General features: G+C 37.3%; 1 protein-coding gene across 1 annotated transcript; it reads left to right on the top strand.

Annotated features, from left to right (window-relative positions):
* The first annotated feature begins 1,578 nt into the window (after positions 1-1,578).
* On the top strand, positions 1,579-20,853 carry LOC117420002 (decorin-like). The gene is made up of 8 exons (XM_034033488.3): positions 1,579-1,836; positions 5,980-6,249; positions 12,203-12,315; positions 16,033-16,246; positions 17,152-17,265; positions 17,603-17,696; positions 18,253-18,391; positions 18,752-20,853. The coding sequence occupies exons 2-8, from the start codon at positions 6,018-6,020 to the stop codon at positions 18,950-18,952; spliced, it is 1,107 nt and encodes a 368-aa protein (XP_033889379.1). The 5' UTR covers positions 1,579-1,836; positions 5,980-6,017; the 3' UTR covers positions 18,953-20,853.
* Positions 20,854-23,912: the final 3,059 nt, after the last annotated feature.

Consider the following 23,912-nt stretch of genomic DNA (forward strand, 5'->3'; position numbering starts at 1 on the left):
GACGCTGGTGAATCAGTGTGTAAGGTTAGTAGAGTATGTCCCAGAAGATTCAATTATAGCCTGCCCCAGTACAATTCCAGCTTACACTTCCTTTATTCTTATTTTCACTGTGTTTTCTCTGTGCCAGTTATTTGGTCACTTGGCTTAAAACGTTGTTCAGCATACACAAACAGCCCCACACTGCACTCACGTGGGAGATTCTAAATCATATTATTCTTTCCAGCCAAGCACAAAAATACAAAGGTAGAGAAAACCCAAAACTGACTCTGACAACAAATATTTAAATCTCTTACCTTGAGCGCGGTTGCGCTTTGTTTCCCCGTGGTTTCCAAGCACAAACAACACAAAACAAAACAAACACCTAACTCCACAGGAGCGCTGACTATACTTGTATGGGAACACCCTCTCTAACATACAGGGTGGGTGAGTCGTTTTCACGTATATAAACAAACAATCCAGCGCTCTTGAATATAGCAACAGTGAGACGGTTTAATTGTATTTGCAGTTTCTATTAATCCAATCCAGTGCATTTGAACCACGAAGCAGGAGCAAGTTTATGCCCATAAAGCGACTATTTCCATATCACTACAGAGTTTTAGGAGAGCAATTGTTTTCACACGGCGGTGAACATTTCCTTATTTGATACCATCAAGGAAAGTAAGTTATGTTTGGGAATTACCTTTCACAGGTTCTTTAATGACTTAGTCTCCATAATGCATGGATCCGTCCCCTTGTTCCACAGGTAAGTGAAGTTATTGCTCTCTCCTCCATTCCCCTGACGTCAGTCTTTATCTGCCTCTTCCTCCCAGTGGGCACTGTGAGTGACGTTGCAAGTATTTCTGGGTATTGGAGTTCAGTTTTCTTTCTTAGCTCCGTTGGCCATTTTGGGAGATTGGGAACTACTGTTTGAACACAGCAGTATGTGTGTGGCAATACCATTGATTTGTCAAAACTATATGCAGTATTTGTACTATCCCTCACCTCCTGCTGTACCCTGACAAGCCCACTTCTGCCACACTATACAATTGTTCTACACATCCTATTCATGTGTGATTTTTATAGTGAGTTTTGTTACTTTGTTAATTTCTGGTCTACTATTGCTTTTAAATATTGAAAGATTAGCATAAATTCTAGCCCTACTTTGATATCAAGTAGAATTGCTGGATTACCATGGGGAATTATGATTAGGCCAGTCTAATTCAGGGTCCTAGTATTTTAAATCACCAGCACAAATGTGCCTAACCCACCAAAGTGAGACCCCAGATTGCAAAATTCACCATCTATGGCTAAAATGTGTACATTCTGGAATCCCTCCCCTTCTTCATTGAAACAAGAGGCGGCTATTCAGACTTAGTAATTCTGTCCAGATAAACAAAGAGAAACAAAACAAAACTAAAGTCTTTGCTAAATCCCATCTGGCAGGTCTGTGTTCACAAGCACAGCAGTCTGGGATTTGTGAAGAATTAAACCCCCCAAATGAGGGGGGGGGGGGAAGCTGATAAAGTGTTCTTGGCTTAGAGACAGAGGACGTATCATTACCATATGATGTAGTGTGGGTGTCAGCTTGTGTTTTGTTCCTTGACTGAGACTTGCCTTCTTTTTTTTCTTGTGTTTCAAACTGTGCTTTAGAAAGGGAGTACAGAGGGAGTTATCTACCAATTGTCATCCATTGAAAAAGGACTAACGGGACCCACCCTTTCTCTGCCCCCACCTCCTCCTTCAGCTCCACACACCTGCTTTGCTTTGGCTGAACACTTTTTTAGTGCAATTACACATCGGCCTTGAGAGCTGCACTACAAACCCCCTCCCCCTCCTGGATTTGGGAAAAAGACACAGGTATGGCTTCTTGTTATCAAAGTAACAGCACTCACTGTGCATGCAGCTTTTTTGCAAGCAGGGCAAGGAGAATCTGTTTTTTGCAAACTACAGCAAAATGGCTTAGTGCCGGCTGAAATAATAGGGCTCCTGCATTGGTGCCTTTTTTAATAAAGTCAGTGCATGCCACTTTTTAAAATGTTATTTTTTGCACAAAGAAATGTGTGGTGTTACCATTTTAATAAAAAAATCAGCAAATAATGTGGTTATTGGAATTAATGGGTAAAGAGTGAGTGCTGATGAGATGTATGAAGCTAAAATTGCATTCTGATTTTCAAATGGATGGATTGTGTTTTCATATTTTTACCAGGGAGTGTAAATTATTATTATTATTATTATTATTATTATTATTATTATTTTGGTGACCATGCAGGCAAAAGGGCTAATATTAGTTCTTGCAGAGGTTTTCAAAAAGCTGAATGTAATCTCTGCACAACATGTCAAAACTGGTAGCCAGTCACTTTGCAAAGTTATTGGTTAAGGTACCAGTGTATCTGACAAATAAAAAGTCTAAACACTTAGTTACATGCTAACTGATTAAGATAATATTGTTTGCTAATGTTGTGTAAATTAGGTATATCTGAGCTTTTTTATCAAAGCATTTCATATGACTATCCACATGCATGTATAAGCAGAAAGGAAAAACAGAAAGACAGGAGGACATACTGTTATGTAATCAACATTTTGAGCATTGTTTTTCTTTGGATCTATTATAGAGTGAGTTTGTAAACTTAGAAATAAAGCATAAATATATTTGTGGCTAGTTATTATTTTGTTCATGAAAGAAAATAAAATGCATTTTACTTATTAGTCCTGTATATTAACAGTTATGCCTGAGGATACTAAAAATAATGGGAGGGGCTCCTTTGAAAAATTACTGGAAAACTACTACTGGAAAAATGCCATTTGTAAGCACTCAATATGATGGTTTCTCAAATAAAGTGTACTAGAAAATGTTCTATATCCTCTAGAATACAATCATAATTTCGAGTAAGGTCAAAGCAAGAAACGTTTACAGAAAGTATGAGCCTCACCCCAAAATGAGTGAGAGTTGGCAGCATAGAGTTGGCTACATTTGGAAAGTGATTATGCTGTGGAAAAGCTGTGCAAAGATTTTGACAATGATTGGTGCATGCATTCCAGGCCAGAACTAACAGAAAAGACTGATGTTTTTTGTTATAATAATAATAATTATCCGTTGTCATAGAATTCTACTTACAATACAGACAGCAAGTTAAACAGACTGTGCCTGAAGGGCAGAGAAACACAGGAAAGATTTATAAGTGAAGTTTGACTGTAAAAATACCAGCATTATCTGTGGAAAGGCAATATGAAGTAATACCTTCTGTTTATGCTTGATTTTACTGTAATTGTTTTTTGTTTAACTTTGTGTTGAGTTCATTTGACAGCCTTTGTATGGTTCTGAGGGTTATATTGACTGCCAGTCATCCATTGATAAGCTTCATAACAATTGATGTTCCCAGACTTCCGTCACCTGAAACCATGATTTTATACTTCTAGGAAATTGTTGGTATTCTGCAGCAATCACAGTAATAATATGGAAAAGGATAAGAGAGGCCCCTTTTGGCATTATTTAATAGTCAGATAACAACGGAGCACTATATTAAATGTCCTTGAACCTTTGAATTAGTAATCCTATTAAAACAGTTACCTGTATATTAGGAAACAGTGCAGTGTGGAGTAGTGGTTAGTGCTCTGGACTCTTGACCGGAGGGTCGTGGGTTTAATCCCAGGTGGGGACACTGCTGCTGTACCCTTGAGCAAGGTACTTTACCTAGATTGCTCCAGTAAAAACCCAACTGTATAAATGGGTAACTGTATGTAAAAATAATGTAAAAAAATAATGCAATTGTATGTAAAAATATGGATTAGAAACCCCAACATTGACCGATCATCTGCTCTGTGGATGTTGCATCATTCAAGTAAGAACAAATAGCTACATAAAGAATGGCTTATTCAGGCATGAATTATAATGATGCATGCAACTAGTACAAATTATTTGTTTCAAAACCAACAAGGACTAAACATTTTCCACAACATATAAGGTTCCTAAGTGATTTGCAATTTGGGAATGTATTAGCCTTAAGGCAATAACTTATTATGTATTTCTGCAAAGAAGAACACAGCTGGCTTGACAAAATGAGCTGAACATCCTTAAATATGAGGTGATAGTAACCTAATTCACATCTCAATCGATGTATTCTAACTATTAACTAATATAAAATACAACAATTGTTAAAACAGGTTAATGTGAAGCTTGAATAGTTTCTTTGAGGGATTCTCAGGATATTGTGACATTTGTTGGAGCCACCAAGACCAAGACGTTAAAAGTATTCAATACCAGCTGTTTCTGTGTTCAATGATAGGGTGTCATTAGTTTAGACATTTAAAATATTTAGTGATATGAGGAAAACTACTTGACCAAGGGTATATTATACGTTTTTGGAAACTAGAGATGTAATAGGTGAGTGAATAATAGGTTAAAACAGAGAGATAGCAAAATAAAATTATCCAGGTTGAATTTGATAGTTTTCCTATATTCAGGGAACATGGTAGAAAGTATTCAATTAAAATAAAATTTAAAAAAAAAACACAATCTTGGGGCAAAATGTTACAAAGCTGAAACAGCCTGCATCCAGTGACATGCCACACACTAGGCTTGTACTAATCCCAAACATGAATTTATGAACTAGCTCTAGACCTAGGGATACCAACAAGGACACAGTAAATGTGTGTTCCAACCACCAACTACTGCTGCTAACCACGAAACCCACAGTTTACTTCAAGAAGTATATATCTTAGGGAGTTTAAATACTGACTAAAACCATATTTGTTTAAAATTGGCATGTAATTCATTTATCTTCAGGATTTCAAATTCATTTTCTAAAGAGCGTTGTTATGTAGCGAAACCACATCAGCTATCTATGATGCAATGCCAATATGTCACTCAGACATCCAAACGATCTAATAAAAGAGATATTTTAAAACTTAACATTTCTGTTGCAAAACAGCTGTGTGATTTTCAGTGAGTAAAACACAAAATAAAATTTCAGCAGTTTTTATTTTAGACATGTCATTACCTGTTGGGTGTTAAATTCACTGGGATTCACTTCAGGCACAGAAAGAAGGTTTAAGTAGCATACAGGTGTACATACATGCATATACTGCATTTTCAAATGGATGCATAATTCACTGATTTAATTGACAAAATATTACTATTACCACGCTCAAAATAAGAAGTAATGCATTTAGTGGAATTACACAATTCTGTTTGTTACTTAATAGTGACTGAACTTATTTGCATTCTACTTGTTGGGTCGCACTTATAGATTATAGCTGCTGGTGTATCATTTCTTTCAAGCAGGAGTGGCTTATTTTTTAACACCACACATGACAATTCATTTGATAGGTTTGATCTCAAATCCGTCTAGCTTAGAAGCAAATTTCACCACAAGCAAACCAGATAGAAGTCTGAGCCTGGTTGTTCAGCTGGGAAACATGTGCATTTGTCTCCTGCCAAACAGTTTAGAAAAGTACAATAAGTGCTTCAGTATTATTTCTATGACAGCAAATGCATTGCCTTCAAAGGACTGGATATTCTCATTGGTTTGTCTTCCATTGTGAATGACACACATGGTGTGGATGGGAAGAGAAAAGGTATTTTCTCGTAAATTAGATTGGATCAACATTTTTGGCTAGCTTTTTTATTCTTCAGATTCATTATCCACGTAAATCCGTCTAAAAATGTGTGGTCCTTATTACATGACACAGCACTGCACCTCTTTTAGAAGGGATGCACACTGATTTTATTTCATATTTCACATTGTCAGGAAAAGCATTCAAGAAATGCTGTGCGTTTTCTGTCCTGTGGAATATTCTCTGTTGTGCTTGTATCTGCAGGCTTAGGACATAGAGATGACTGTACCACCGTGCACAGTGTTATGCCTCTCTGCCTCATTTTACATCAGTTGAGTAGCTCAACAAATACACCTATAAAAATATTTGTCAAAGTCAGACCCAACAGAGTATATTGTGGTGATCCAGTCTCCCCTTGCACTCTGTAACATTATCATTTCCTTTTAGGTCTTCTCAAGCTCTGTGTCGTCTGTGAGATCTCAATCATGAAATCGACCATCCTTCTCCTGCTGTTGGCCACAGTTGCCTGTGCAAAACCCTTTCGCCAAACAGGCTTCCTGGATTTCATGTTGGAAGATGAGGGGTCTGGAAAAGAAGATACTGAAGTCAAGGTATTTGGGCCAAGGCCACCAATTGAGAGACCAGATGTACCTGAAGGGCCGGTCTGTCCCTTTGGATGTCAGTGCCATCTCCGGGTGATCCAGTGCTCAGATTTAGGTAGGACTTTTATGGCTAACCTTCCCCTTCACCTTGTATTTAAAATCACTTGAAGTGGTTGTAACTAAATAAATAATTCCAACACAGGTTTTTATACTTTGACAAAGAAATCTGTTTCCAAGCTTTACCTTCAAGTTGTTTGATCCTTTCTTGGTCATTTCACCCACATAGTGAAATTGTCCTCACAGCTTCAATGCTTTCTTTTCCCCTTTTCCACTATTGACTGACTGCAGCATGTTTGACCCTAAATACACTTCTGAGATTAAATGAACTAGTACATGTAACATACTTCCTGAAAGTAAGGCAAACAAACTGGGAACTTTAACTTGGTGTTGTACCAGATATCATGTTTTAAAATTAAACAAATGTTTGGTTTTCCATGCCCATCTGAGATCTTAGAGTTCATGCCAATCAGATGCATGTCACTGGTTCCAGACTTTCTTCTCTCCTTTCTAATGTTTAGTGTTTTGATCGGTTTGTCTGTGTGAAAATGTTGTATGCACATTTTTATGACAACCAATGATTTTCTTATTGGAGGTACTTCATGTGCACATAAGATTGTAATTTTTTGTAAAACAGCAATCTATTTGTGAATATGTAAGGATCTAATATGTAAATATATAAAGGTTGAATGTATCTTTTTGAATTTATTTTAGGAGGTCTTACTAATAGTCCAGAGAAGTGTAGCTATAGAAATGTTTTTACTTTCATTATTTTCTATAATGGTTATCCCAATTTTCAAAATAAATAAATAAATAAATTTTAAAAAATAGTATTCGCCACACCTTTGCAGATGTCACATCACACAGATTTTGCTAATGAGAGACACTGCAGCATCATGGCCATACTGAATGATTTTAGATCAATTGGCTTCCTTCAAGCTGTTTCCTTGCTCTTTGAATACATTTATGATTATAATATAATATAATATAATATAATATAATATAATATAATATTACAAGTGGTAACAGAGAATACCATTTGCATGAAATTCAGGGCTGGGAAAATATACCTCAGAAAGGCAGTGAAAAAAATAGGGATTTATTGGATCTCAACCGCTTTAGCACTCTACTAAGTTTTACTGCTACAATGGATAGAGAGCATTATTTTGGTATCAGTGTTGGTAACATATCAGTGTTGTTAACATAGCTTTTGATACTGTACCTGGTTTGTAGAAACAGAAAGCTTCAATTGCTTCAGTCTCAGTTGCTTTAGAACTCTCAAAACACTGAAATGGAACACAGAATTTAATAACAAATATATATCTTGGCAGAAAAGCAGGGCAGACAGGCTGATATAAGAGGAAACCATTCCATTACCTCATATGAGTCATGCTTCAGGGTCAGAGGAAATGGGCCCAGGAAGAACTCTGAATTCACATCTTCTTAGGCAATCTTGGCATTCAGAAGTCTCAGAACAGATATGTTCTCCAGACCTCTTGGATGATGTTCATGTTTTATGGGGAAGAGGCGATAAAGTTTTTTTCTTCATAAAAGCTTCTAATGGTCTAAGCGGAGGCCCAGCCATCAAACTTGTTAAAATTACCTAATACATAAAACATAACATAGCTATTAGCTCCACTAACTAGAGAAAAAAAGACTTTTATATAACCTGTATATGTTTTTATTTAAGGGGTATGAATTGCCTATAGGGTGTAATTTTAATTAAATAAACTCTAAAAATAAACAATTAACAAAATAAGCTCACTAAAACAGAACAAAAATAATTTGGGGAAACAGACAGATAATACAAAACATTGAATTGCAAGTTTGACTATTGGTAAAGGACCTAATGAACATCTCTTTAGTAGTGTGTATGTACAGCATTGCAGAGCATAACATCAAGACTTATTCCTGCCCCTCAAATACATCATCAAGATGCTCCAATTCCTGATAGCCCTTATGTGCCAAGCCCACTGTAAATATGATCAAAGGCACTCAAATCCCACATTCACTCTGTAAACACAGTAGCTTGTTGTTCAACAGATCCCACCACCTGTTAATATATAAAGGGCCTCATTTACGAAAGGGCGCTAAACTTTATGGTGCATGATAATTGCAATTACTATACATGTTAACGTTTTCCGTATTTACTATTGCAATTTTATTAATTATCATGCAAAATAGTGGGCATATTATGGTGCACACTCATTTTATTGTGCCATACTATGGTAATCAGAATGATATGTGTATGGTAATGCATGATAATGTATTTAAATGAGACAGCCCTCTCTGAATAATGAGATGAGCTTCATTCACACCGTATTTACTAAAGGGTGATAATTATGCACGTTAAAGTGAGCGATAATTAGTTTGTTTGGACACCAGGCTTTAACCATTGATACGCGCGCTATTTAAACCTCTTTTTCTGGCCTGAAATTAGTGATGTGCAGTTCAATTCTTTTTACTGACTCAATTCATTTGATTTATTCAGTTTAGTGAATCAATTCAACAGATTTGTTCGTTTGATTCACTGATTACCTAACGCAAAATAAATACATCTTGCTGAATTACTTGGTTATGAAAATTTGTTTGAATGGAAAAATCTGGCAGCAAGGGCCATTTAAGTGAAGTAAAAAAAGAAATATAAATAAATATATATATATATATATATATATATATATATATATATATATATATATATATATATATATATATATATATACACACTGTAATTTACATGAAATTGTCTATATAAATTGTATGTAGGTTAATATGCTCAAATATACTACTTTACACAAAACACATTAACTAAAAGCAGATTTCCTAGAACAGGCAAAAAAAACTCAATATCACAAATGTAATATAACGGTGGAAATAGTATTTTACTTTCAATGGAAATCTCACAGTAAAAAAAGATGTCTGAGTATATAATGCTAACTTTCAATATTTAACTTATATTCCAAAATGTAATGTTTTTAACAACACTGAAAAAAAAGATACTGACAAGCTGTGAAAATGTGAAACAGTAAACAGCACCACTTTGAAATGTACCTTTTTATGTATTATGTCAGGACACTTGACTTCTTTTCTCGCACACTTGATAACAATGCTCATTACGTGTTCTAATTCTGCAACTTTTCCACATAATGCCTGTTGATGCAGAATCCAGTGTAAGAAAATGGGTACCTCTGCATTTCTTTCATAAATTTTTTTCCAGCACTCTGCTAGCCAGTCCACTTTTGCTTAGTCATATATGGTGCACCCCCTGTTGTAATCCTACCAGTTAGTAAAGTAATTCTGCTCTTTCCATAGCTTCTTGAAGTTAAAAATGTCCTTTCTTTTTGTTGAGACTCCATAGCTTCTTTAATTTCCAGTAAACTCAAAATACATTGCTTTGTGCAGCGTATCATAGTGATGTTGTATGATGGTATAATCTTTCATAACTGGAACCGTTCCACAGCAAATCAGACATGTTGTCTTGTCGTCAAAATTATTCAGTGAAAAAATAATCATCTGGCTAATGATTTTGGAATATACTGTGTTCTGCCTCCACCTTTCACTTCCATGACATCTCCAATTACTTTTTCGCTACTGATTTTAAATTTTACACAAAGTAAAATAAATAGTTTAAACAAGCCTTCGCTTCGTTATCCTAATCAAAATTATGTGCGTGAGGAAACGGATCCTGTGCGCTATTTGATTGGCTATTTTACTACCTCTGTGAGCTGTGATTGGCTTAATGGAAATGTCACTATGTGACAGGGTCTCATGTCACGTGTGTGGGTCACCGCTGCTTAAGCAACACAGAGAGACATTGGGGGGTGGAGTTAAAACGCCGGCACAGGTGCGCAGGATTTATTAATACAAAACAGAAACAAAATAAATATGGTCATGTGACGTTACCAGCCATGGTAATGCACAGAGGACACATACAGCAAGCTGTACAAAAGGCAAAATAAAACACAGTACAAAAACTACAAATAAAAGGAGCCCCAGAGGGCGAGCGCTAGCCTTATACACGAGGCGTCCCGCTCCAGGAACCAGCTACACTACGTAACCCTCGCTATACATCACATGGGATCACTATCCCCTAACTGACCTACTCATGAGCCGGTATTCATACAACGACTCGTGATGCTCCATACGGCCTTGGCTGGGCATTGCCTTCACAAGCACCGCTTGCAGTCTCCGGGTTGCGTAGCGTTTGTTCCTACCGAGCGGACTCTCTCCTCCCGAGTATACGCCGCTCCCCTCTGGCATGGCGTTGCAGTCGCCCCAAACCATCTCACGCGGATGTTTTTAAACTGACGGACACTCGGTCAAGACCCGCCCACCTGCTGATTGAGGTCCAGCACAGCCAATCGCTTGCTGCCCTTCCTCTCCACCAAGCCTAGCAGGCAGCAAAAATTGCCCTGCGGGCCATATGTTTGACACCCCTACTTTAGAGTATTAACTATTTATTTTAAACTATGTCATTCAGCTTTAACTGCAACCTATTTAATAAACTATGATTTACACACAAAAAAGCCCTGCTAAAGCTCACAGGGAATTATATACAATTTCCCACAGAGGACAGGTTGACAGGACGTGTGCTATTGATTGTACTCACATAGCACTGTCACCTCAATCCATGGAGCCATTACTTTTATTGTATATGCATTAAAGGAGAAAGGAAAAGGGTTTCTTTTTTTTTTTTTTTTTTTTACATCAGACAAGGAATACAAGTTAAAATTAAAAGGTAAGCAGTGCAGTTTCACTTTACGTTGCCTCTGCCTGTCCTGCTGCTGAGTGCTGTGTCTGTTGATCGCTCATTTTCGGTCAATGTAAGCCACCTCCACCTTCACAATAAGCTACTGACCAAAAGATACGCCAGGACTGCTGAGGCTTTTGATATCACGATGGTCAAGGGTAAGTCTCTGATATTATCGTGCTTTTAGTTTGTAATAGTGTTTAAAATATACTTAAAAAGGTATTTGTGGGGATTGGATTACATAAATGACACTTCAATGACATAAATTACACTGTAATGAAAATATTTTCTGTTTTAGTTCACTTTGGAAACCTAGTTGTATTTCTGAAAGGAGTAAACACCCCGAATCAAATACGTAATCATCGAACCATATAAATACCAACTTCATCTACGGTCCTTATCGTTTGTCGTTTGTTTGGTCCTCCTCCCCTGCTTTCACCTTGCAGCGTGCCTTGTCTAGGGGGAGGTGGCCATTTTTCCTGCCCGCTGGCATTAGACATTCATCTAATTCGTATACTTGCAAATATCATTCATTCAAAACTGTTCATTCATTCCATTGCCGTGTCTTTTTTCTGCATTACTGCATTCACTCAGAGCCATGCATTAATATGTATCCCCCAGGTTTCCCTGTGACTGTATTAAGAGCACTGCGTTATTGGGAGAGTATTACCAGCTGGAAGACAAAAACAAAAAGTTTCCTGTAGTTTAGTTGTCTGATAGCAAAGTAATAAAACATTTTATTGGAACAAACAAGTCAAGTCCTGAGGTCACTGGGAAATGAGAGATTCAGAGAGATTCAGAAAAAAGACACAAGCATACAGTTCTAGTTACACCTAAAAACAGAATCATTTCCTCCTGTAAGCCCATTCAACTCATTTTGGATATTTAAAGTATTATAAACTGAACCACCCTGTTTTATAATTCAAAGACATAAAGAAAAGTAAGGATTATTTTAATATACAGTTTGCAAATAAATAAATAAATAAATAAATAAATAAAAACAGATGCTCTATGTAGCACAGTAAACTAAACTAAACTATGCAATGCCATACAGAATTAAATGCATATAATAGGTAACATGCTAGCAGTAAACAACTGATCATATCTAAAATAACAACTCTCTTTTTCTTACGCAAGTTAAAATCAAAGCCTGTTGAATTCCATAGACATTACTGTATAAAAAATAATAAGTGTACAAACTGAGTCACATCTGCTCTGAACCACATAGGCATTTATGAACAGTTTTTCTTTTCCACTTCAGGTCTGAAGAATGTGCCGGCTGATATCCCCTCGGATGCATCTCTTCTGGACTTGCAGAACAACAAAATCACTGAAATCAGAGAGTTTGACTTCAAGAACCTACATATTTTACATGTAAGATGAAGTCTATTTTTTGGTCAGATTCTCTTTGGCAAAGCCAGTGTACAAGAGATTAAGGAAAACAATTACCATATTTCCTGTAATCTCCTTAGAATCTTATGGAGAAATGCCATTGACATGGAATATTCCCCCCCCCCCCCCCCCAAATTGGGAAATATCAATTACTAACCCCGTGGTTTGAAAAATAAGAAGTTCTTGGAGTCCTATTTGTCTTTTGTCTATATGTGCCACTAGCAACAAACTTGGTATTTATAGAGCATAATGTACTTGTTAAGCACTTTCACACAAACAATTGAAGTGGAAAAATTCTGCTCAACTTTTAAATAAAACAATGTAAATAGTGTACTTTATACAATGTATCCGTTTGGTCACAGGATGTGTGTTATTTTAAGTGTTTTTAAATGTAGTAATATGCTATTTTACATTACCTCTTTACACTGTCAGATTTTCAAAATCAAATCACGTTTCAATTTGAAAGAAATACAGAGTGGTGAAAGATGGGCCCACATATGGGCATCTTTGCACGTGTGCAACACCAGGAACATCTGAATGGTGCACCTAGAAAAATAAACCATTTTATTTATGGCTGAGTGGTTGCACTGTAACCTCAGGTACTGACCTGCCCTCATCTCAAAGAACAGCAAATGCACTGTTTGAGCTTGTTACTGGGATGATTTAGTAAATGATTTAGATACATGGGTTAGGCACAGACATGATTTATATGTGATCACCTAAGCTAAGCATGGGGTATTAAATCTATATACAACTGGTCACTGTCTTATCTTCGAGAAAACACGGTGCCAATTAAATATGACCTTTAATCTTTTATGGAAAAGCTACTTGTGTGACTATATGCTTCAAAAGTTAAGGTACCTTCTGTTCATGAGTAGGATATTACAAATGTTTTTTGTACTTTGTAGGTTACATAACTCAGTACTTTATTATTACTGTAACCCCCATAACGCAGGTGATATCCATGGGTCCATGACAATTCGTCCCAGACAATTCACCCCTGCGACAATTTGTCCCAGTGACAATTCGTCCCCACGACAATTCATCTCCCCGACAATCCATTCCAAGGACAGTTCGTCCCCATGACAATTCATCCCTATTACTAGATGTACATATTTTAAGAGTCAAAATATACAAAAAAATGTGTGTGTACTTTTAAGATGTTGACTGTGTAACCACATAGAAATTGTTGATCGTTCACTTCAACAAGCTAGTTGATGTTTTTAGTGGGTCACCTGGAGCAGTGATGCGGGGGGGGGGGGGGGGGGGGCTTTATGAATGTTACACTTCAGTTATTGATAATCTGCGAGAACAACTTTTATATATATATTATTATTATTATTTATTTCTTAGCAGACGCCCTTATCCAGGGCAACTTACAATTGTTACAAGATATCACATTATTTTTTTTACATACAATTACCCATTTATACAGTTGGGTTTTTACTGGAGCAATCTAGGTAAAGTACCTTGCTCAAGGGTACAGCAGCAGTGTCCCCCATCGGGGATTGAACCCACAACCCTCTGGTCAAGAGTCCAGAGCCCTAACCACTACTCCACACTGCTGCCCGTATATATACTGTATATATATTCTTGTTTTGTTAAGTTAACCAGAGTGGATTCAATTATTAGATAATCAAAATAAGAATTGCACAGACTCTTTCTGGAGTAGACTGAAAACTGCACCATTCACTACTGTGACAGTTGTCAGTGTGAAACGTTCTCAATTGCATATGTGTCAGTTTTTAAAGTGTTCTGGTTTTCTTAACGGGTATAGTAACAAACCATATGCAGAAACACTCTTTTAAGACGTGCGTTTACACGAATATTTCAATGTTTTGTTCAGTAAATATCAGTAGATGAAATCACAAATAGTTATCAGCATTTCTAAAAAGTATTGATTGGAAATTATATAACTTATACTGTAGTAAATACTGCATTTTTGGTATTTACATTTACTACTGTCGCTTGCATCTCACTCTGGTTAACTTCACAAAACAAGAAAACAAAAAAAAACATGGCAGTCTATTATCAATAATGGAAGTGTAACATTCATATTATTATTTGTTTATTTAGCAGCCCCCCCTCCCACTGCTCTCACTAAAAACAGTCTCATCAACAACTCTAGCTTGTTGAAGTGAACAATCTACAATCTACATCTTAAAAGTACACACATTTTTCGTATGTTATGACTCTTAAAATATGTAAGAATCATAATATACAAAGGAGGCGGAGGAGGCTGTGTGGTCCAGTGGTTAAAGAAAAGGGCTTGTAACCAGGGGGTCCCCGGTTCAAATCTCACCTCAGCCACTGACTCATTGTGAGACCCTGAGCAAGTCGCTTAACCTCCTTGTGCTCCGTCTTTTGGGTGAGACGTAATTGTAAGTGACTCTGCAGCTGATGCATAGTTCACACACCCTAGTCTCTGTAAATTGCCTTGGATAAAGGCGTCTGCTAAATAAACAAATAATCTAGTAATAGGGACAAATTGTCATGGGGATAAATTGTTGTGGGGACAAACGGTCGCGGGGACAAATTGTGGTAGTGGTGAATTGCCGTGCACCCGATATCCATATAGGCGTTAGAAGACATTTTCTGTGTGTACCTCTCATTAAGAAGATCTTTATTTATGTTCAGGTTTTCCAGTCTTTGTTTTCATTCTGAATCCAATGATCTCCACCTAGAACACTGTTTGGAGTCCTACCTGTAACACAGAAAGTGAATCTGTAGTGTTGTAACAATCAATCAAATCGATTAGACCACACTGTGTCAGTGTTGTTCCACTTACATTTTACAGTACCTGCCATGCTCTCCAAGCGTCCCTGTTCACCATGAAGGGCTAATGTGGAGGAAAGGGCTTGAAAACACCCAGTGTATTAGAGTGGGAACTCTGGCTCCATCCAGTGATTACATTACAAGATTTTCTGTTGGCAGCTTAGGTTTGCCTCACCTGCATCTAAGTTTGAGTTTTATGCCATCTGGGCCCCTCTGTTAACCCTTTCATAGTAATACACACAAATTCATACCTATAATAGAATTTCACACAATAACTAAAAAAAGGCCATAGATTTATAATAAATTCATGTGCAGCACAATAAGAACAACAGCTATAACACTGTAATTCATACAAATGTGTGTCCATTATTTTAAATCGTTACAGATAAAGCATTATTATCAATACTGTACACTTTTTCCAATGCTTCGTAACTTATATTGAGTCAATACTCAATAATAAATCTTTGAAATCAAAAAAGGAAATCACATTTTTGAATAGTTAAGTTGAAATGCAAAACCCAAAGCAGATTTATACTTTTGAAATTTATAAAAGGTTATAATGTGGTCCTGTATTTATTTTATTGTACATAAACCTGTGTGTGCTAATTTCGTGTACAATACAGCAGAACAGTAGTCACAGTCAAATATATTGTACAGTGGGCTCAAAAGTAATAATCATATGTATTAAACAATGTACTGTATAATTTGTTTTCTTTCAGTGGATGTTTAAAATGATAATAATGTATTATTCTTAAAATAAATTTATGAGGACATGAATAAACAACCAATCAGACTTGTTTATAATTCTTGGTATTGGTATATTTCTTTTTAGTTTCTTGATTTACAGTACATTTGGTTACATTATAGGAAAATAAACAAGCAAAAATGACCTCAATCCATAACAAGAAATGTCACCTTTAACAGGCTCTGATCCTCGTCAACAACAAAATCACGACCATACACCCCAAAGCCTTCACCCCCATGGGGAAACTGCAGCGACTTTACCTGTCTAAGAACTTCCTGAAGGAGATGCCAGTCAACATGCCCAAGAACCTGCAGGAGCTGCGCATTCATGAGAACGAGATTACCAAAATCAAGAAATCCTCATTCGAAGGGATGACCCAAGTCATTGTGATGGGTAAACACATTTTTTCTTCCTATACCATTTTTGTAACTTAGTGGGCCTCTTTGAAAAATGCTCGCCGTAAATATTTACTGACACTCGGCATGTGGTGGCACCAAATGACGGGCAAGGTTCCAGGACTTTATTCATGGATCATAAAGTAGATGATTAAGTGTTGTTGTGTTAAATGCTAAAAATGGGAACCTCACAGAGGTGAGACCGAACCAATCAGCCTGGCTGGGAAGGAACCATTACTTCCTTTAAGAAGAACCTAGAGTGGGAGACAACGAGAAAATGAAAGAGAATTAGGATAGATTTGGCTGGGGTTCCCTCTGGCTTGCGGAGAACCTTCCGCGGTTGGGCCTCTAAGGTTGGGAAGTGAGCTTCACTTGCCTCCAGAGGGAGACCGTTGCAGAGGTGGTGCAGTGTATGGAGGAGGAAGGGAGGATGGAGGGAAACTAAAAAACAAGACAGAGAATAAGGCAGTAACACAGGGTTTGAATAGGGAGACTAACTGATGTTTATGCGGGACATAACGGAGGAGCCCTAGCTGCTGCCCCTGAACCAAACTCAAAAGTTACAAAAATAGACACTAAAATTGTACACATAAGTTTGTAATAGTATCTCCGGTTTCTTGTGACATTGATAAATCAATCGAGTTAGCTCTCTCGTGATTTATGTCACCAGAAACCCTCGATAGAATTATAGCCTTATTATGCACGGCTGGGTGCACGTTAGTTATTTTATTATTATTATTATTATTATTATTATTATTATTATTATTATTATTATTATTATTATTATTTAAAAATATTCAACATTACATCTCATATAAGACTTGTTATTTTTCCTTTTTAATTTAAATAGGAGGGTATAATTGTGAGCATAGTTAAAGTGTCTTTTGTTTTTGTTGTCCACAGAGCTGGGAACAAACCCACTGAAGAGTGTAGGAATTGAAAATGGAGCCTTCCAAGATCTGAAGAAGCTGTCCTACATCCGGATTTCAGACACCAACATCACAGCCATTCCTAAAGGTGTATAGTCAATTGTAAATTTAACCAAGCTCTAAAGTAATAACACAAAGCATTTTTATACTGCATAATTCAATCTGGCAAGCATGTATGTTCTTACCACAAACTTGTCTATTATTATCCACATTGATTTTACAGAAAACATTTAAGAATGTGTCCAGAGCCCAGTAATATACATATTAATTTTGTTCAGCATAATGCAAGTCAGTTCTAAATGAGGCAAAAACAGGTCTGATTAATTCTATTTACAGAAAATAAAGCTGATATTCTGTGTGGAAAGCAACCTTTTTTTTAAATCAGCTCCATGCTGAAGAATAACCTCTGTTATCACCTCTCACAGGTCTTCCCAGCTCATTGTCTGAGCTCCATCTTGATGGCAACAAAATCACCAAAGTAGAAGCTGCCAGTCTCAAGGGTCTCAACAATCTCAACAAGTAATAATGTGTAGTATTATACTTCTTCAAGTGTACCCATGTTAAAAATTCAACCAATGACCAGCCCTGGTTTTAAGTTGGTAAAAGCAAGTTGTGCTGAGTTGGGGGACAGGTTCAAAGTGGATTACTGGATGAAGGAACTGACAAATGTTGTTCTTTGATGCCAACTTTGAAATGTACTGTTAGATTACTATAAAGTTATTAGGGGTGTGGGGTATATGTGACCAGTACTTGAAAATGATCTTAACATTGGAATTCAGAACCGAATATTGGTGAGAATGACTAAAGCTTAATCTCCAATAGTACACTTAGCCCAAATTACTCCATATATATACTGTAAACCATTAGTGGGTCTTTAAAAACAGAGGTCTCTTCTATACTTTGATCTGTTTAACTGTTTGACAATCATATGTTGCACTATACAACTTGGTAGTTCCATTTAGGTGGATGAAGTTATGAATAACAAAGTTTCCATTTCTCAGTGTCATGTAACTGTAGTTTGGAAGTCCACGGTGCTTTATTTGTAAGTTTACAGTGTCAATATCCTATTTTACAGGCTTGGTCTGAGCTTCAACCAAATCAACTCAGTGGAAAATGCAACCCTTGTTCATGTCCCCCACCTGAGAGAGCTGCACCTGGATAACAATGCTCTCGTCAGTGTGCCTCCTGGCCTGCCCGAGCACAAATACATCCAGGCAAGAATCCTACTTTTGAAAATAATAAAAATTATTATTATTATTATTATTATTATTATTATTATTATTATTATTATTATTATTATTAATGTTATTATTAATGATGATAAATATAATCAACATCATAATGAATGAATTATGGTCTACAGCTGTACCCACTTGGTTTCTCATCTTGTAAGATCTAAGAAGCTAAGCAGCAGTGGGCCTGGTCAGTACCTACAGGCTCTGCAAGAAGAGGTGTTGGTGACTTAGTTGGAGGCATTGGACAAATGCTCCACCACATAGTTATGGGGGAACTGTGTTGTTTCATTTTCAGTATGTAAAATTCACTCTCTCTCTTTTCTTCTTCCATTCCCGCAGGTCATCTACCTCCACAACAACAAAATTGCTGCAGTCGGGACGGAAGACTTCTGCCCTCCAAGCTACAACACAAAGAAGGCCATGTACTCTGGTATCAGCCTTTTCAGCAACCCTGTTCCATACTGGGAGGTCCAGCCTATCACCTTCCGCTGTGTCTTCGATCGCTCCGCCATTCAGCTCGGAAACTACAGGAAAAAATAAACCCTAAATGCAATCTCCATCTCACCCCAAACCTCAAAACCCAAACCCCAAGAATTACCATTTGTATTATACGCAATTTCAATTTTACAAATTGCTGGAATCCGGCATATTTTAATACAAATTGATTGGTTTTTAAAATAAGAAAAATAAGTCAGTTCGCAAAAGGCTCTAATCATTCAAAAAGCTGCATACTTATACTAGTATGTTATTACGTGTGTAGTGCAAGTATACAAAAAGTGTACCATTGAGATTCTAAGTACAACATGTAATGTACTATTTTTTTTTCTTTTTCTATGGCATGTCAGGAGAAGTAGAGTTTTATTTTGTCACATTTCTGTATTTCTTTTCCAGGCTTGCTTTTGTGTTGTTGTATTTTTTTTTTTTTTAACTTTTAGCACCTTTCCAAATTGCCCCTGTAATTTCCATTTTTAAGACCAAACCCAGGGTAAACGCTACTGTTAAAGCTTTAGAATAAACAGTATACATATATACATAGAAATGTTGTCACAGAAACTATTAGCATGCTTTTTTTCTGCAAGTTGGTTTATGGATTACAGCTCTTTATATAATTAAGGTGGATCAGAGACAGCAGGCTGATAACACAGAGAGCACTTGCATCTCTGAGAAAAACGGAACTCCCACCCAGGTGGAGCAGTCCAGGTATAAATAAAATGAGTTAATAATATAACTGTCACTACATGCGCACTGAATTGGTCTTACTTAATATGTGTCCTTAACTACTGCTTATCTAAAATAGTGTTTTACTATGATGATGGTCACCACAATGCCTCTGAATAGTATCTGAAAGTCCTCCTAAATGTTGCTTCCAATACTTTTTGTACAAATATAAAAAAAAATTCTTGCTATGACTCATGCAAGCCCTGCTCACCACATTATCCAACTGTGTACATATACTGTATATTTACAGACGACTAACAGTGAATTGTTTAATCAGAGTAGAGTTCATACCTTACCTGTTTCTCAGGACTGAAACAAGCTTTTGGTTGGTTTAGTTGCTGGAAACTGCTCATATATACGTCTTACATATATTCAATTATTTTTAAAAAAATGGACCTTGATTTAACAAACTCTTCCACTTAAACATCCCACAAAAGATATAAGCCAGTTTACTGTCATTATAATTGTGCAAAAAAACACATTCGAGTAAATAGATTTGAGTTACCAAGACCATGTTTTACAAAACCAATGTGATATCCCATAAATGCAAGTTTTCTGTCAAAAAATATTTAACACCTATGGTTTATCACTATTGTAAAAACATAATGTCACTACTAAATGTTGTTAGGAATTGGTGTGGGGTAAAGCAGGGGGTAAGGCATGGGTCAAGTCATATATTTAATCATTTTTCAGAAGACCCTTGGATATGTTCCTTAAGCAGAAGGTCCTCAAAAACTTAAAATCAGTTTCAGGTATATTAAGTGGTTTCCCTGAAAGTGGTGCACTATAAATCCATGCAATTCTTAGTGTAACACTTTTTGGTAACTTGCAGAACCCAAGATGTTCAGTCTAAATCTAGAAATTCTGCACTGGTTGCTTGAATTGTTTCACTTCAGCTAAGCTTATAAAAACAATACTTTGCCATTAAGACATGTACAACAGCTTTTTGAGATTTTTGTAGCCAAATGCGCTGGGCGCAATTTACCACCTGGTGAATGCCACAAAAAAGGGTTCAAAGCCTGGAGACTGATAATCAGAACATTGGTTAATTTAGATTTGTCCCACCACCTAATGAGAAGCCATTAGTTCTTCTGCTTCAGGACAGCATTTTAAATCCTATCATAGAAAGCACAATTTTGTATCAGAAATATGTTAAATGGATATGTATTCTGTGTTGGTTGTGGCCATTTACCCTCTCTAAGATTAAAATGCAATTGCTAACATGCAGGTGTGGTTATATGAACTCGTAGTTCAAGGTTGAAGAATCAATAGCAGGTCTTTAGTAATTCTTCCTCTATGGTCATTTGAAAACATGTTGCTTATGCATGTTTTTTCCCAATAAGAGATTCACTCTCTGTGTCTCCCACACCAAGAAAATAAAACAGTGAAGCAGAACCTCATGGCCAGTAAAATACCCTGTCTACTTAGGTTTTTTTACTGGACATGAGAAAATGTGTTTATCTCCTGTGAAATCTTAAGCAATGATACACATATCTTTTAATCATATGTAACGGGCAGTGTTGGGTGATATACAGCCATTACAGATTCTATTCAGTCTCCTCAGTAAGATCAGATGAGGTTAAAGCTCTAAAATCATGAATGCAAACAAGCCCGACTCTCTTGCATTTTGGTTTAGACACTCGCTTGTGGTGCAGGGGGTTGCCCAGGTTAAAGGGGAGAAGAGTGTAACGGGCAGTGTTCTGTGATACACTGCTGTTACAGATTCTATCAACCCCTGTCTGTGAGATGAGGTTAAAAGCTCTAAAACCACGGATTCAAACAAGCCTGGCTCTTTTACACTGTGGTTTAGTAAGAGGCGCAGTTTCAGACAAAAGTCTGTCAAAATACAGCACGAGGAATCAGGTTGTGGCTCAAGAAATTGGATTGTGGCACGAGGAAAGGCTGGCGAAGGACGGTTCATATGATGTGTTGTTTCAGAAAAAGGTTTGTAAAATATGGCAAGAGAAGGGTCAGGGTTGGCAAGGGAGGGGTCATGTTATGTTGCTCAAGGATCAGGGTTGGTGAGGGAGGGGTAATGCTGCATGCAAAGGATTATGGGATATGGGATATAGAGAGTGAATGGAGCCGTGTCATATTTTTGCAGATTTTCAATATGTTAAAAAAATGCATCAAACTTTTCTGGTAATTTTCACTTTGACCAAGGTCTCTTAAAGAAAATGGCAATATTGACAAATGATGACAGTACGTAATTATTATGAAATATGCTATTTTCTGAGCACAGTCCTTTATTGTGATGCATGCACAGAAATACAAAGTAACAGCATTTAAATGTGTAACATTTGGGTAGCATTGGTAACTTTGGGAATACATAACATTAAAAATATGAACAATACACATAACAATATAGGGTGCTGTGTGGTCCAGTGGTTAAAGAAAAGGGCTTGTAACCAGGAGGTCCCCGGTTCAAATTCCACCTCAGCCACTGACTCATTGTGTGACCCTGAGCAAGTCACTTAACCTCCTTGTGCTCCGTGTTTTGGGTGAGACGTAGTTGTAAGTGAATCTGCAGCTGATGCATAGTTCATACACCCTATTCACTGTAAGTCGCCTTGGATAAAGGCGTCTGCTAAATAAACAAATTATTAATTATTAATTAACACATAATTAACATGTTTTATTCAATTTAATTAATGTTAACAACTTCAAATCTTTGAAGGCAATTACTCAGAAAATACGAGTATTGACACACCCCTACTACTAATATCTTCCAGGATACTAACCTTAAACAGATTAATTGAATAGGACCACGTGAACACCATGATTTCTCTTTTACAAGTATATCTGTGAATGATAATCCCAATTTGGCCCAATTCTGCCATGTGATATTGAACAATCATGTGGCAGCTTCTATTGCCCAAATATTGCGGTAATCAGTTGTTTGGATAAAGTTTGATAGGTCGCTCAAACTGGGTCAAGATGGGATCCCGATTAATTAACTTCTTTATGTCCTATACTCTAGGCAGATAACATAAAGGAAAAATCTTGTTGGTAAACATTGTGACTCAAAACATGTTGGGTACTGTTTTAAGATAAAGGGGTCGATTCCATTGATCTCAGCAGTGGCAGATGTAAATACCACATGCTGTACTGTTCACATTACTGAAGAAGCATCTTTATCACATAACTGTTATCACATGCAGCATTGTGTCCGTCCGTCCGTCCGTCCCCCCCCCCCCCCCCCAGAATAATGCCCACTTAATAGCTAGAACCAGGTATAAGGCATTATAGTCATGTGTATTGACTATGGGTCCCGACTACACCGATATAATAAGCACTGCAATAAGATACAATGCCCAGGGTCCTCTGAGAGAGGAGGGGGGTGAAGGAGAACAGGTAATGGTGCCAAAAAGATGCTCAGAAGCTGAAGATGGGAATTGCAAAACCTAACAACCTAGTTGAGAACATTTCATCTCATAGTTGGACCAATAATTTTTCTGGATTCCATACAAAGTGGTGAAGGATAGATGTCGGAATTGGGTGGTGCATACAAACATTTTATTAAGAGGACCATATAGAGGGGGCTCCCGAGTGGCGCATCCAGTAAAGGCGCTCCTCGCAGGATGTCCCCTATAGCCTGGAGATCGCTGGTTCGAATCCAGGCTATGTCACAGCTGACCGTGACCGAGAGTTCCTAGGGGGCGGCGCACAATTGGCTGAGCGCTGCCCGGGTAGGGAGGGCTTAGGTCGGCAAGGGAATCCACGGCTCACCGCGCATCAGCGACCCCTGTGGCCGATAGGGCGCCTGTGGCTCTGCAGCGGAGCCGCCAGATCTGTGTTGTCCTCCGGCACTATAGGTCTGGTAGCATTGCTGTGGATCTGCAGTGCGAAAAATGACGGCTTGGAAGGAGCACGTTTCGGAGGACGCGTGTTTCAGCCTCCGTTTCCTGAGTCGGCGGGGGGGTTGCGAGCGGTGAGCCGGGGATACAGATAATAATTGGGCATGCTAAATTGGGGTGAAAACCGGGGTAAAAATAATTGGCGACGACTAAATTAAAAAAAAAAAAAAAAAAAAAGAGGACCATATAGAATTACAAATGATTAAACAAATGCTGTTTAAGTGTAAGTGGAAAAGATTTAGGCCAGTGAGGTGGACTGGCATTGGCTTTTACTGACACTACTAATGACTGTGCTGGCTTAAAGTTTCATGTGCCACTGGTCATTATTGATGGTCAACAACACAACATTCTAATCAGCTCCATCATTAAACTCTACTTAAAGTCTTCATTTTTTTAAAAAAAAATTGTTTTTATTTTCCAGTTTT

The sequence above is a fragment of the Acipenser ruthenus genome, chromosome 14 (assembly GCF_902713425.1).
Source record: "Acipenser ruthenus chromosome 14, fAciRut3.2 maternal haplotype, whole genome shotgun sequence".
Classification (NCBI taxonomy): domain Eukaryota; kingdom Metazoa; phylum Chordata; class Actinopteri; order Acipenseriformes; family Acipenseridae; genus Acipenser; species Acipenser ruthenus.

Bases quoted from the DNA above. Each gene is read 5' to 3' on its own strand.
- LOC117420002 (XM_034033488.3), top strand. From the start codon at position 6,018: ATGAAATCGACCATCCTTCTCCTGCTGTTGGCCACAGTTGCCTGTGCA. The intron at 6,250-12,202 runs GTAGGACTTTTA...TTTCCACTTCAG, and splicing joins GATCCAGTGCTCAGATTTAG to GTCTGAAGAATGTGCCGGCT. The intron at 18,392-18,751 runs GCAAGAATCCTA...CCATTCCCGCAG, and splicing joins CCGAGCACAAATACATCCAG to GTCATCTACCTCCACAACAA.